General features: G+C 37.5%; 1 protein-coding gene across 3 annotated transcripts; it reads left to right on the forward strand.

Moving 5' to 3' along the window:
- The first annotated feature begins 821 nt into the window (after nt 1–821).
- On the forward strand, nt 822–10,210 carry LOC309491740 (uncharacterized protein). 3 transcript variants are annotated; one of them, XM_082190772.1, is made up of 20 exons: nt 822–986; nt 1,734–1,797; nt 2,140–2,210; nt 2,451–2,567; nt 2,779–2,902; nt 2,986–3,051; nt 3,338–3,409; nt 3,624–3,995; nt 4,098–4,199; nt 5,286–5,518; nt 5,602–5,780; nt 6,121–6,214; nt 6,333–6,683; nt 6,786–6,903; nt 7,065–7,156; nt 7,298–7,415; nt 8,448–8,552; nt 8,896–9,060; nt 9,456–9,638; nt 9,773–10,210. In XM_082190772.1, exons 4-20 carry the CDS (start codon nt 2,508–2,510, stop codon nt 10,009–10,011), a joined length of 2,673 nt encoding a protein of 890 aa, XP_082046898.1. In that variant the 5' UTR covers nt 822–986; nt 1,734–1,797; nt 2,140–2,210; nt 2,451–2,507; the 3' UTR covers nt 10,012–10,210. The 3 variants fall into 3 exon arrangements, with proteins under 3 accessions (XP_082046898.1, XP_082046897.1, XP_082046899.1); XM_082190771.1 differs by having other exon boundaries at nt 822–979; XM_082190773.1 differs by lacking the exon at nt 4,098–4,199 and having other exon boundaries at nt 822–979.
- The last annotated feature ends 4,639 nt before the right edge of the window (nt 10,211–14,849 follow it).

Consider the following 14,849-nt stretch of genomic DNA (forward strand, 5'->3'; position numbering starts at 1 on the left):
CCGGATGGCCTCCATCTGCTTCTGTGCGGCCGAGAACTGTTGGGCAAAGCTCTCGACCGTGTCGCCGAACAACCCAACCTGGGAAAGAGGGGCATCCAGGAACCGATATTTATCGGTGTCAAGTCAAGTCAAGTCAAGTTTATTTGTATAGCGCTTTTCACAATACAGATTGTATCAAAGCAGCTTCACAGTATTAAATTAAAATAATACAACAAAGTTTGTTTCAAGAGGAATTTATTGATTCGAATTAAATTAAATATCCCCAAAATATCCCCAACTGAGCAAGCCAAAGGCAACAGTGGCAAGGAACCGAAAAACTTCATCAAGTGACCTAATGGTGTCCTAAAACTCCATCAGGTGACCTAATGGAGAAAAAAAACCTTGGGAGAACCCAGGCTCAGTCGGGGGCCAGTTCTCCTCTGGCATTTATGAGCTAGAGGCCGGATTGTAGTTTGAACTGTAGGATTATATGAATGCCTGGCTGAAGAGATGCGACTTTAATCTAGTTTTAAACTGGGAGAGCGAGTCTGAGCAACGAACAGTATCAGGAAGACTATTCCAGAGTTTTGGAGCCAAATGTGAGAATGCTCTCCCTCCTTTGGTGGTTCTGGATATCCTAGGTATGACCAAAAGCCTTGAATTTAGTGATCTTAAAGAGCGCGATGGATTATAGGGCGATAGAAGATCCGTTAAATAGACTGGAGCTAAGCCGTTTAGGGCTTTATAAGTCAGTAGCAATACCTTATAATTAATACGGAACTTTATAGGTAACCAATGCAGTGATGATAAAATCGGTGTTATATGATCATATTTTCTCAACCTGGTCTCATGGGAAATACGTACCTCTGCACACTTTTTTGCAGCGCCACAAATATGTACCACCCGGTACATATTGCTACAGTTTTGAAACACAAACGTCCACTGGAGTCGCTAAAGAGAAGGACTGTATGTGACATTGCGATCGACAGTCAGAGCAGAGGTATGTGGTAGGCAGGCCTATATTATATCCTACTATTATATCCCATTAACATAAAACTGTTATTTCAGTGGTAAATTTTAGTGATATGTGTTGTTTTACTGAATCATGTTTGCTGTAATGGTAAATGTAACGTTAGAATCACGTGAGAGCTCATGATGTCGGTAGGACAGGCCCATAGACAGTATATAAACGGGACAGGCCTGGGTGATTTAGCTGAAGTTCATAAAGTTACATCCGCATACATCCTCAGAACCCCAAAGTAGGTAGCGTTAGCCAGGTCATTTTTTACGTTTTCTGTAGCCTAACGGTAAATGTGACGTTAAAATCATGTGAGCATTCTCGATGAAAGCAATGCCCTTCGATTAACTTAACGTTACGTATCCTGTAGTATTTTTTTTCTAGTTAACTTTTGGTGGATAACGTTAGTGAGCTGACCCTGAACTGTCAGAACGATATATATTTGCAAATACACACTATCATCATATCGCCAGTTATGAGCGCATCCATATTTGCAAACAAATTCGAGATATGCATTACTTTAAATGTAGATGAGCTTAATCTGTCGTATAGAACTACAGATCCCATGAATCTGTCGACCAATTAAGTACGTGATGCCATAATACTGCGTGTACAAACGTGTATTTTTTTAATGCACAACATCATGGTGTTAATATTTTTTGTTTTCACAGTAAGAAACTACATTTCCGTTTAGCCAAATGCCTAACATTAAAAACAATTTTGCATGTGCTTGCAGGTTCCAGTCATATCAAAGAGGAAGAAGATTAAAGGTTTTTTTTTAGCCTATCAAGGAACAGGAGGTTAGTCTTTTCATGTAGCAACAACTTGTGCCATAACCATAATTGCATATGAGTGCGTATTACTACATTTATTTATATATTGTGTATGCATTTTAATGTAGCAGCTTTAATGTAGTTAGATGTTTCCGCTTTCCCAGCAACGCTAGCCAAGCACAACAAGCTCTAACAATTGTTGCTCTTGGCTTTGTGAGCCTACTCTGCCTGGAGTTTCTATGGTTTATATAGCAATTTGGTTACAGTTCCCTTGCTAAAATATGCTGCGTTGATTTGTTTTCAGATTGTCACTGACCCTCTTATAAATGTATTGTTTTTATAAATTAATTATAAACTTTATTTTAACAGATTTGAATGATCAGATTGAGATCATCTGTAATCTCACTATATCTCTGCCTCTTGCAGTACAACGCAGACAGGTGAGTTGATTAATGCTAGGCGGTTGCTCCGCTTCGGACCTTACACACTCGCATCACCAACGCATCACCGGCACCCAATTACCTAGCATTGAAAACATTTATTTAAGCACTGCCTGGGTAGGGAAAGAAACCTCATCAAGGTTGTTTCCCACCTTAACCATGGACGTTAAACCCTCTGCAAACCACTACCCATTTATTTTCATTTGTTTTTATGTGTACTTTGTTTTTTATGGTCCTCAGGTGTTAAAAAATAAATGACTGAGAGAGTCATCTGATCAGCCTACACCAGAGAAAAATATGGAGGAGGAATTACACCGTGATCTTGAGGAAATAATGGCTGATTTGGAGGAGATGCAGGTATTTTGTATAAAATTAAGTAGCACGCATTCTGCATTAAGCAGTATTTCACTAATGTGTGAAAAGAATGAATCATTGGAATTGGTTACTACCACTGTTTGTATTTTTTGCAACTTCCATAAATTATATTCTGAATCATGTTATTGTTCTACTTCTTAAAATGTATATATTTCGGAGTCATTGTTCTACCTCTTATGTTTGAGTAATACAGAGTGAGGAAGCAGTCAAAACACCACCTAAAAAACAAAAAAGAAAGAAGACTGATCATAAGCTTAGGTGGAAAAAAAGAGACCAAGAAGGATTCTTGGTCTATGAGAAGCGCAAACCAAAGAAAGGTATGGTTTGAGGTTTTAGATCCTTTGATTTTTCACTAAGAATTGTGTAAATCAAATAATTTTTTCTGTTTACTTTACTCTAGACCGATCTGGAAAACCAGTTGCCTCAACCATTGCCTCTGCAAGTAACCCTCAAGAAGTTGAGCTCGGTAAGCAATTGTTTTTGTTGATTTCATGTAGGAGTGTGTTCAACCAAATACTGTTTGCTAAAAAAATATTGCTTACTATTACATATCTTTGACATTTATACCCTGAAGTCCGTCTATACTAACAGACAGGTAATTTTGTAAAATACATTTTCATATGAGCTGCTGTACAGTGGAAAAGAGTTCCCCTTTCTATTCCCTATAAGTAATCCCATTTCATGTTGATTTGCATCTGTTCGGTTGTTTGTTGTTGGTTGCATGATACTGCATTAAAATTGTATAATTATAGAAACTGCAAGCACATCTGAAGCTGCAACTTCCAAACAACATTTTGGAGATGTAGATGCACACCAGATTATTGGTAAGTTTAGCTTAGATGTTTTTAACCATCGGAACTGTATCACTGTCTTCACAAAGTCCCTCTGAATGAACAAAAGTGGCAACATTTTATGATAAATGTTAAATGTACAAATATCCGAGAGATTACTTGTTTAATGTTTTGTGAGTTTGTGCTCTTGGTTTACGAGCTTGTAACAGGTAAGGAGTTGTAATGTAATTTTATTTTTTATTGCAAGATTTACAACTACAGCTACTCCAAAATGCAATGGATTGTGACGAACCCAGATCAGCAGCATCTCATGATTGGGCATTGAGGAAAACCTTGTCTGAAGAACGCTGGCATGAAGCAAGGCCAAAACTCCTTGACAGTTTGCTTGCTTCAGACTGTGTGCATTATGGTCCTTGTGATCACTGCAGCTTGAAAGAAGCAGTCATCAGGTGCAAGGACTGTTTCCCGAAACCCCGTTACTGTGGCCAGTGTGACGTTTCTACGCATCAACATTTTGTTTTTCACAACCGAGAGACTCTTATAGATGGGTTCTATAAACCTCTCCCACCATCAACTGCTGTGCAAGACCTCAGTGGCCAAAACGTCATTTATGAGCAAGGTAAGAAGTACTTGAAAGCTTATATATAAATATATTTTATATATAAGCTTATAAAAACTTGAAAGTTTTTATTTTAGTTAATATATTTTTCCTTTCATCTAGTGTGTTTGCTGCCCATTACACAACCTGACAAAATTTGTGATTGTGACCCTCAAAACCTGGCTGTTGTAGCTGGAAGATCAGTTGTACTCATCTGTATAAATGGTATGACTTGCAATGTTTTGTATTGTATTTGTCTATTGGCTTAACCTGCTGACTGATGTCTGAAAAGTATCAATGGTTGTCTTTACACTTGGTATTAACATGCGACCTGTATCCGGATGTTGTCCACATACACATTGAAAAGACAAGTGTAAACGCACTTCTGATGGGAATGTTATCCGATCAGTGTGTCCGGGTTCGAAGGGAGTCGAGGACGCATTGTGATCAGATCTCAGTGTAATGTAAATGCAATGCAGCCATCGTGTCTGGATTCACAGGTGGACATCACACAAGACCCACCCACTGTCTTTACTCCCCCTCCTCTCTCCAGGAATTGGTGAACGTAGCTGTGTGGTTTTTTGATACAGACGTGTGCGAAGTACATCGATTCGCAAATATACTGAAATGTTTGCTTTTGCACCCTAAAGTTGCAGAACCCTAGCCTGACGTCACCATATTCAGATTCTAGTCAGAAAATGAGTCTGATATTGCTCCGTTAGGTGTCTTTGTTGTAAACCAGTGGTTCTCAACCTCTCCTGCAGGGACCCCCTGACAGGCTATGTTTCTGTTTTAACCCTGAAATGGCACACCTGATTCAATTCCCCAACAGGAATTAGTCAATTAATCAATTAGTCAACTACTCATTAAGCCTTTAATTAATTGAATCAGGTGTGCCATTTCAGGGTTAAAATAGAAACATGGCAGAGGTTGAGAACCACTGTTGTAAACAAATTCAACCCAAGCACTCTTTGGTGACGTAGATGATTACGTTACTGTTGATCATCTGTCCATCATCGTATAAGGCCCGTCTTGACAACTTTATTTTTCCGAACAGGCTGGCATTCAGGCTAGCATAACCCACCACTTCAGATCGACCGGAGCAATCCTTTTTTTTTTTTCTGGAATGTGAGATCCGATCTGTTATCCAGATACAGAAGCCACTTGATGTGGACAGGTGTAAACACACCGTGTCCCGATTGGCTTATCCGATCTGCTTGAGCGGATCACAGTGATCGCATGTTAATGCCAAGTGTAAATGCAGCCAAAGTGTGTTTACTATTTATTTATTTTCTTTTGAAATCTTTGCAGGTCGCTATGACATGTTCCTGCCAGTGATGAATTGCAGAGCATGTCTTGCATCATGGACACCTGAGGTGGTGGACTTGTTGTTTAGTGGTTACTGGCCAGGGACTGTCGAGTTTCAAACCATATACCAGGTAGACCTCTTTGCATCGTTTGAGGACCTGAAGATCACTGCACCTGGGCTTTCAAGACAAGCATTTGTGAAAATGTTACAACAGCGCTCACAACAATTTGGAAGGGTAAGACTTGGAAAGTAATTTGTTTTCTGCATTTATGCAAGTCTTACTGGCATGTCACTGTATTCAAATTTGTATAATTTCAGAGTGGTAACATTTGTGGCAACGTCTTCCAAAAAGCTTTCCTTGAATGGACATATTGTCGTCATAAAAGAGAAAAACTCTGCGGCATTGATCACTTCTCTTGCCCAGCTTGCACCCCAGATACAGTTGCTGTGTCTGCAGATGGAAACAGAAAACTATACAGATTCAGCAAAACAAAGGGGTATATTATAACATTTACATTTAATCATTTAGCAGATGCTTTTATCCAAAGAACAATAGAAGCAATCAGACCAACAAGAGGGCAACAGTATACACGTGATGTAACAAGTCTCAGGTAGTCTATTACATTACACATAGCAAGGTATTATTTTATTTTTTTAATCAGAAAAATAAATATAATAGTATAGAACAGAAAAGGTAAGTGCTAGTATTAATTGGTCAGCTGCTGATGAAAAAGATGTGTCTAGACATTTTTTTTGAAATATTGATTATTGATAACATTATTTTGTCCATATTTCTTTTGAATATTTTTTTGTCATTAACATATTTTCTTCCTGTAGGGCAGAGGAACAACCATTTTTTGATGGAGTTTTTCTGGCTAATGACAAAGATGTAGCAACATTTGTTGATTGTGTTCGTGAGAAGACCATTCCAGTAAGATATTTGTCAAAAGATTTGGGATTGTACACAGTGAATCAGGATTTAGTGTGTGTATTATATATATATATATATATATATATATATATATATATTTGATATGACACTGTTACAGGTACATGGAAAAGGCATCTGTGGAACGTCAACATGGGCTGCAGCCAGGGAGACCTCTAAAAAGACAAATACCAAATGTGATGAAGAGGGCCTAGAGGTGGCAGTTTGCAGGCACAGCATATTGCTTGGAGGTCTGAACATGTTTAGGGGCGAGATATTTGCATACCCTCTGTTTCTGCAGAAGGAACTGGCCAAAAAAACAAACTGCAAGTTCTTCTGCACTGACATCATGTGTCGATATTGGCCGTATCTTCAAAAGGTGGTTCGAGCTTTCCCCGAAATGCAAAACTTAACTCAGATGAAGCCATTTCTCTCAGTTATGCATGCAAAGGGGCACTCTACAAAATGTGAGGTAAATGTATATTCTCGAACAATATGGTAACTAAGCCTTTTACCATTTTGACATCCATGAACTTGATATTTTTAGTTTGGACATCTGGTGTGCTTGCTGTAGGTGCAGTGGGGTGGCAAAAACCAAACAGGGGCAGGCACAACGATTGGTGAAGAAGTTGAGCAAGTGAACAGCTTTTTGTCCCGTGTGGCTCTAACTACAAAATACATGAGTAAGGCTGGTAAGTGGTCCTTTTTTACAGTTCTCATGTATTGTGCTTTGGTAGCATTGTAATTGTTAAAACAGCTTGCTTTATTTTTTATTTTATTATTTTATTTCATTCATCATACTCTGTGACTAACCACTAATTGAAAAGCACATTTAAGCCTTTCATCATTGCAGCACGAGTAGATATGATCACATTGCATGCCAGAGGATGGAATGAGCGGAAAAAAAGAAACCTGCACAAGTACTTGTCTACACGGTACTTGAAGGTAAGTACAAAATAATAATTTCATCAATGAAGGTTAAATTTCAATTGACTAAAGTCCACTGATATGTTGTACATACTAAGCATCTAATAATTTCAGTATTGCCGAAGGTTTGTGTGACTTTCCATTAATTATTCTTTTGAGACTATCCAAAAGACAAAGGAAGTCAAAGATGACATTGAGGCTATAAAGAAGTGCACGCAAAGGTCTGATGAGGAACTGCAACAGTGGGTCACTGATGTGAGACAGTGGGCAGTTGACAGTAAGTATGTACTTGTTGCTGTCTCCTATCGATAGAAAATGATCATAAATAAAAAAATTATTATGCTGGTTTGTGTTTTAACACCTGACCTCTTAAGTGATGTTAAGTGGTCATACCAAACAATATTAAAAAGCTTATGATTGGGAACTCTCTAAAAACTGTGTTTTTAAAGGGGAACTTGGTTACTATTTCAACTTAATAAAACCGTTTAGAAATCATTTGGCTGGTTAAATAACCTGTTCTGGTGACAATGGTGACTTTCCCCGCACCCCCCAGCGTTCCCAGGCGGAAAACCAACCTTGCAACATGGGGACTAATGTCCCGGTAAGTTGGAAATAGGAAGTCTCGTGAGAAGCGAGAACAAGCGAAAAACACAAACTGCTTTACGGCAATTCAACATAAACACACACTCCACACTCCACATTCCACATTCCAGGTTATACTGTGTATGATGTATTACCCACCTCGGTAGACAAAGCTCCACGTGATTAAAGTTGGCCGGCTCCGATAATAACAAAGGCACTTGAGCAGCGGTAGAAAGGTAGACGAGGGTGCCGTGAGTGTGTGAGTGTGTGAGTGAGTGTGTGAGTGTGTGAGTGTGTGAGTGTGTGAGTGTGTGTGTGTTTTTTATTTTACTTTTTTACGCCAGTGTTGTGAAATATACTCCTCACAGCAGTAGGGGGAGCACGCTGAGAAAACACGCGACAACAAAAGTGGAAATCAACGAAGAAAGGGCTTGAAATGCCAAGTTAATAATTAAACTTAGGTGATGTAGTTTTCTCCCTCAAATTTATAATACTTATTCACCCTTGAAAAATGAGCAAACTGAACAAATGTTTTCAGATTCTTTGGTAGAACATTTGTGGATGTCCTTTTTTTTTTTTACATGTGTTCCTACTACATTCTTCTTATTGAATCCTCCTTTTACCATATTTCATGTATAAGGTGTTTTATAGAAATGGTATAATTGTTCTATTTTTGATAGAAGAAAATGCATGATTCTGATCAAATACATTCACAAATACTTTACAGCACCAGATGACCTCAGAACAGATGATCCAGTGGCGTTGCAACATCTGATTGAAGGTCTATTCTTGGGCATCCAGCAGAAAAAGAGGGATCTGTATCGAGTAACCGGTAAGTAGCCTTCATGTACTTGTGGAGTTCATTTTAAAATGTGATATCTATAGCTATAACTAAGTAATTTTAAATTTGATCACATCTTACATCATATATGTCTAATGTTACCATCACCCAACTCCCTGCATTACTTGAACATTGGCCACATTCCAGGTTATTTATTATGGTTAAATGACCAGAGGTGTAGTCAAAATATTCTACAATTGCATTTTTAGTCACTGATGATATGTGAGCTTTATAACATAATTTGTAAGGCGCCTTTTGGATGTCCATTAGCACAATGACCAACTTTATGCATATCCTCCTTAATTCTTTTTGCTGTGTTTTTTTTTTGCTGCAGACCGTAACAAACAGCGACACAAGATCCGAAGACGGATTAGAGAGGATAAGAAAAAGCTGTATAATGCCATATCCCAATACAATGATCTTCCAACCACCACAGAATCTGTAGATTCGATTGAAGACCTTCTGGCAACAGAAAGCCCTATCTGGCCTTGGGATTCTGGTATGTAAAGTCTGACATTGATAATTTTAGTGAATCTTCATTTAAACACTTACCTCATTAAACTCCGACTTTCAAAGGAAAGAGGCCCATGTGCTTTTCATTTGTTTTGGAAAATCTGGGATAGACAATTTTAGATTTTTATTTTTAAACTGTTTTGTTTTTGCCAACTCTAACTACACTGAAGAGAAAGTGAGTCAAGGTCTAATTCCTCAGATTAATGTCAAGGTGGCTCGCCCTTTTTTTTTTTTTCCACACTGTAGATTCAACACCAATCACTTGTTGCCTATGTTGTAGGGACAGAGAATTGTACCATTATTGGATTTTACTCCCAAAAAGGCATTAAGAGGTAGTATTTTAATATGGTGGTTAATTCAATTGGTCATTTGTCTTCATAGAGCCTGACACTTCCTTAGGCATGAAGAAGAAGGTTTTTGACAAGGTGATGCAGCTGGAGAGACTGATTGAGGAAGAGGCTATAATTGTAGAGGAAATGAAACAACATTGGACTCATCTTACAAGAACCTGCAGGGCCTTGAAGGACCAGGCTAGTGTACTATCAGATGACCTGGCCACACAGAGTGAGTACTAAATTCTTAATGCTGTTTACTTCATATAGTTATATTAAACTGCTTGCAGATGATAATTCATACAAACTGCCATAATGATGTTTTGGTTAATTGCTTTTTTTTGTATATCCCAATTTGATTTTTAGGCTACCCTTCAGGACTGTCTGGTCAAGCTTACCATGGCCTGCACAGTGCTGTCCTCCAAAAATGTGAGGAGCTCAAAACAGACCTGGTAGCTGTGAAAGAAACCTACTCCCAAATAGTGGTAAATGGGAATGGTGGAACTGTTGTTGAAGAAGAAGATGATGAGGATGAGGATGAGGATGAGGATGAAGACCCATATGAGCATGTCTCCACAGATGCCTCTTCAGATGATGAATTATAGATTCTCTTCTCTCCACTGCACAAACTGGTCTCCTGACTCTGAGTAGCTCAAGTTAGCTGGGCCCAGTAATTGACTCTCCCTTCAAAGAAGTAACTTAAATCTGAGGTTCTCTGGTCTAGTCAGATAAGTTTGTGAATCTATTTTGAAGCCAGGCTCTCTCCCCATTGTTAATAATAAAACCTTGAACCTGATTTTTCTATCACTGCCTGACTGATTCTTAATTTCTTTAGTAAAACAATTATCGTCATTATTTCAGTTTGTTATAATTTGTCATTTTTATCTTGTACACGTTTGTTCACCACATATTTTCTACGTTGACGATTTTTTTGTTACAACACATGTAAGATCACATGCAATACATAGTCTAGCTGAACTTGCAAACCTGATACTGCACGCTCAGTGATGATGTCATTGAACCTTTGGATTATAGGCTTAATAAGTGAAATGGAATATAATCGTGGTTAATTATTTAATTTGCCTTTTGTGGCAAAGATAACACCATTTTTGCTTTTTAAAAAACATGGATGCAAACAACTGTTGGATCATGGCATATACCATATGGACGGTGCCATCACTGAGGATGGTGAGGGGGGAAAAAATGAAGACGTCTCATGGATGACATCACACAAACATACTGACAGATAGGTAGAGAATGACCACATTTTATTTGTATTCTTGTAGCATTTTCAACTATTTTGCCTGTACACAATTATAATATTAATACAACTTTTCCAAAATGCTTTGGGGAAGTGGTTGCAGATACTATGAAGGAGTACATACATCCATTTTTACTTTGTCAAAACATATATATATATATAATGGTAGGCTAGTCTTATTTTTAAGCACCTATTGTCAGCATGAAAAAATAGTAGGCTAAAGTAATTTATAGGAAATACTATTTGTTATTCTATAGTTGTGGTAATATAAAAATTATAGTAATATGTAGCATTTATTAACCGTAAATACTATAATACCGTAGCCTATACTAAACTTTACTATAGTAAATAGTTTCACGTCCGAAAGTATACGCAAACTAAATACAAACAACGCCATATATTCACCCAAATACCATTATTCATATGAAGCACATTAATCCTTGCTGCTAACACAAAATGCATGATTGTTTAGCTATAGCTGACAGCACATTTTTAAGCACAAAGGGGGGCAGTTTAGTAAAGCCATATGGCCAAACAAACGTTTTAAAACTTCGGCTGCAGTAAAACCTTTATTCTGCTTATAGATGGTTTTATAACCCTACTTTAAACCCCTATTTTGCCAGCAGGACGAGCTGTGGTGCTGCTAATGTTTTTATTAAGCTACTCCAAAATATCTGAAATAAACTAACAATCTTACTTTTTCTTAACATAGATCATCTAAATACAGTGTAAGTACGTCTTCGCCTGTACTATATGTTTGATATATTGCGTAGATGCATCTTTTTACAACCCTATTTACAGCAATACTTTGCTAACTGGAAGAACTACAAATATGACGCTAATTTGTATCAAGCCGCATTGCGCTGCTTTAGGGAATTGTAGTTTAAATCAATATAACTTGTTACTTAGAATCGGAAGTTATAAATACTGAATTAAGACTACACATATGGATATAAGTGGATGTTAATCGCATTTGTGTGATAATATTTTAAATATATAACTGCTAAATAGGAGAAAATCAATTTTGACCATAATTGACTGCACCCCCTTTTAGTGACTCTATCCACAAGAGTATAGTCACATAGCTAAAGTGAAGGGCTCTTTATAACAATTGGTCCCATGCCTGTAGCCCCTTCTCTTCCTGAATGACAAGGCTTTCAACATTTGCTGAGGTCACGGTTCAGAGGTCAATATTTCAAAGCAGGACCCATTTCTAATCTTCAAACTGGCATATATTACTCTCCAGGCCGAGATCTTTCCAAAAATGTATTTGGGTTAGTCCTACGTCAGGCTTTAATTTCAACATTTCATGGACACAGCCTTGTCCCGGGCATAGTTTCAGTGAGGCCTTTGGAGGCTCAACCTCCAACCCCACAGGCAATGCCATCACAATTGTGTTTATTACAGTAGTGCACATATGTATGTACCCCACCTAAGTAAAATATGCACTATTTAAGTGTTTTTGCACGAGTCATGAACTTGTGAGCATCTGCAAGCAGTGGTTCCCAAACCTGTCCTGAAGGCACCCCACACTGCACATTTTCTTTGTCTCCCTAATCAAACACACCTGATTCAACTCATCAGCTCATTAACCCATGTGATAATGAGCTGATGAGTTGAATCTGGTGTGCTTGATTAGGGAGACAAAGAAAACGTGCAGTGTTGGGGTGCCTCCAGGACAGGTTTGGGAACCACTGGTCTAGAGTCAGCCAATTATGTGTCAGCCAATAATGTGTCCAAATGGTACTGGAAGTTCACACAACAGGCAATGCTATCACAATTGTGTTTATTACAGTAGTGCACATATGTATGTACCATACCCAAGTAAAATATGCACTATTTAAGTGTTTTAGCACTAGTTATGAACTTGTGAACATCTGCATTAGTCTAGAGCAGGGGTGTCCAAACTCAGTCCTGGAGGGCCACTGTCCTGCAGAGTTTAGCTCCAACCCCAATTAAACACACCTGAACCAGATAATCAGACCTTGATTATCTGGTTCAGGTGTGTTTGATCAGGGTTGAAGCTAAACTCTGTAGGACAGTGGACCTCCATGACCGAAGTTGCCCATCCCTGGTCTAGAGTCAGCCAATTATGTGTCCAAATGGTACTGGAGGTTCACACAACAGACAATGCTATCACAATTGTGTTTATTACAGTAGTGCACATATGTATGTACCACACCCAAGTAAAATATGCACTATTTAAGTGTTTTTGCACGAGCCATGAACTTGTGCGCATCTGCATTAGTCTAAAGAGTAAACCAATTATGTGTCCAAATTGTACTTTCATAGGAAGTTCACTCAACAGGCAAAGCCATCACAATTGTGTTTATTATAGTACTGCACATATGTATGCATCAAGACAAAGAAAGAGATTTCTACATACAGTTTTACAGGATGTCAGTGAAAGTGGATATGATTTATAACTATATTGATGTACATTTAGATGATGCGATATGGAAAGCATAACAGAAAAACATGTATGGTTTAATATCGATTTGATGGTGTTCATTAACAAGTATGCTGAAACTACAAACAGTATATACATATTGCATACATAGCCTACATACATACACTTAAAGTATAATATGGAAATACTGAAGTAAAGTACATTATAATCAATGTACTTCATCAGATTTTTTACAAGCAAAAGTAACAATGATTTATTTAAAGCAGCACTAAGGAGTTTTGGACTGAAACTAGCAAGCTCACTACCAAACAGTGATGCAAAAACCTCACAAACACCACCAACAGTTAAGTTGGCAGAGATTGAAACTGTCTCTGCACAATACAGTAGTCTTATAGGTTAATGAACACGTGAAAAGCAAATACCAGTAATGCATTGTAATAACATGCAAAAAGACTTTTAACGTTATTAATCCGCTACTTGGTGATGCCAGTCAGGAGAAACAGCAGCTTTTCTGTTTTTGTTATCAGAAAAAAAGAGACAATGAAATTCATAAGAATAGTCCAATTTTAGTTTTTGCTGATATCTTATTTCATTTTTGAGTTTTGAATTTAAGAATGAAGGCAGGTAAATATATCTTAAAAGCTTCAATGATATAATTGACATTCTATAAAAGTGCTGGAAAGGAAAAGCAATAAAAAAGCTAAAAAAAAAAAAAGACCTTTACCCATAGTTAGTATTTTGTCTTTGTTTCTAATAAAAATACATAATCTGAACATTTACCAAAGGGCCATTATTTATATTGTCAATACTTTCCTGAAGATATGTTGGCCTTGATTATCTCTGAGCTATGGGTGAAAACACTTAGTAGATTTGGTTTGAAATGTAAAAATCAAAGTACACTATTTTCCAACAGTTGGGTTTCTGATGACAATCCCCTTGTACTGTAAATCACTTCATAAAAAGGGCTGTTTGATATAAAAGCAAGGCAGGTTTATTTTGTACACATCTTCAGTGCACCGGTGCTGTCCTCAATGTCATCAAAAGCGCCTATACTGCTGTATGCATTTACAGCCTGTCTGTGTTGACTTCTGAGAGACCTCCGATTGAGAGACCTCCCATATGTAGCGTCCTCTGTCAAGTCACCGAAACCTGTAGAGGAATGGCTAGGAAAAACAGAAAGAAAAGATGACGCATCATCACACAGGAGTCAAAGCCCCCAAAAACATGACAATTCCAAAAGAAAATGCACCTTAATGTAAATGATTCTAAGATATCATACAAGTGACTATAAAAATTTGGGTGGAGAGCTTGTGAAATTGTAATAGACAAGCATTTAATTTGTGATTACTACAGCAGAATAACATGGTGCTGATATCATATGACAAAAAGTGATCAACACAGCGGTCAACTTCATAATAAAGACAAAACTACTTCATGTCAGATAATGTTCATCATTTTCTTACCATATACCCATTCTCTCTCTAGGTGAAGGTGAGCTTTCAGGGTTTCCAGGTCCCAAAGTGGATCTATATAGCTTTAGAAGTCTAAAAAGACAAGATAATTATTATTAAGTGTATGAACCATTATTTTATATTTGTTCTCTGATCACCTGATATTTATAATACAGGTTATTCTGTTCAATACTGTTTAGGTTGTGTAAAACAAGTAACATTTGTTTCTTGGAAATTGAAACAGTTCTCTTTCTATGAATTTCAATCTATTGGTAATTATATGCCAATATTAAATCAATTTGATGCTTTGAAGGCATAATT

Source organism: Leuciscus leuciscus (assembly GCF_965113295.1).
Source record: "Leuciscus leuciscus genome assembly, contig: HAP1_SCAFFOLD_506, whole genome shotgun sequence".
NCBI lineage: Eukaryota > Metazoa > Chordata > Actinopteri > Cypriniformes > Leuciscidae > Leuciscus > Leuciscus leuciscus.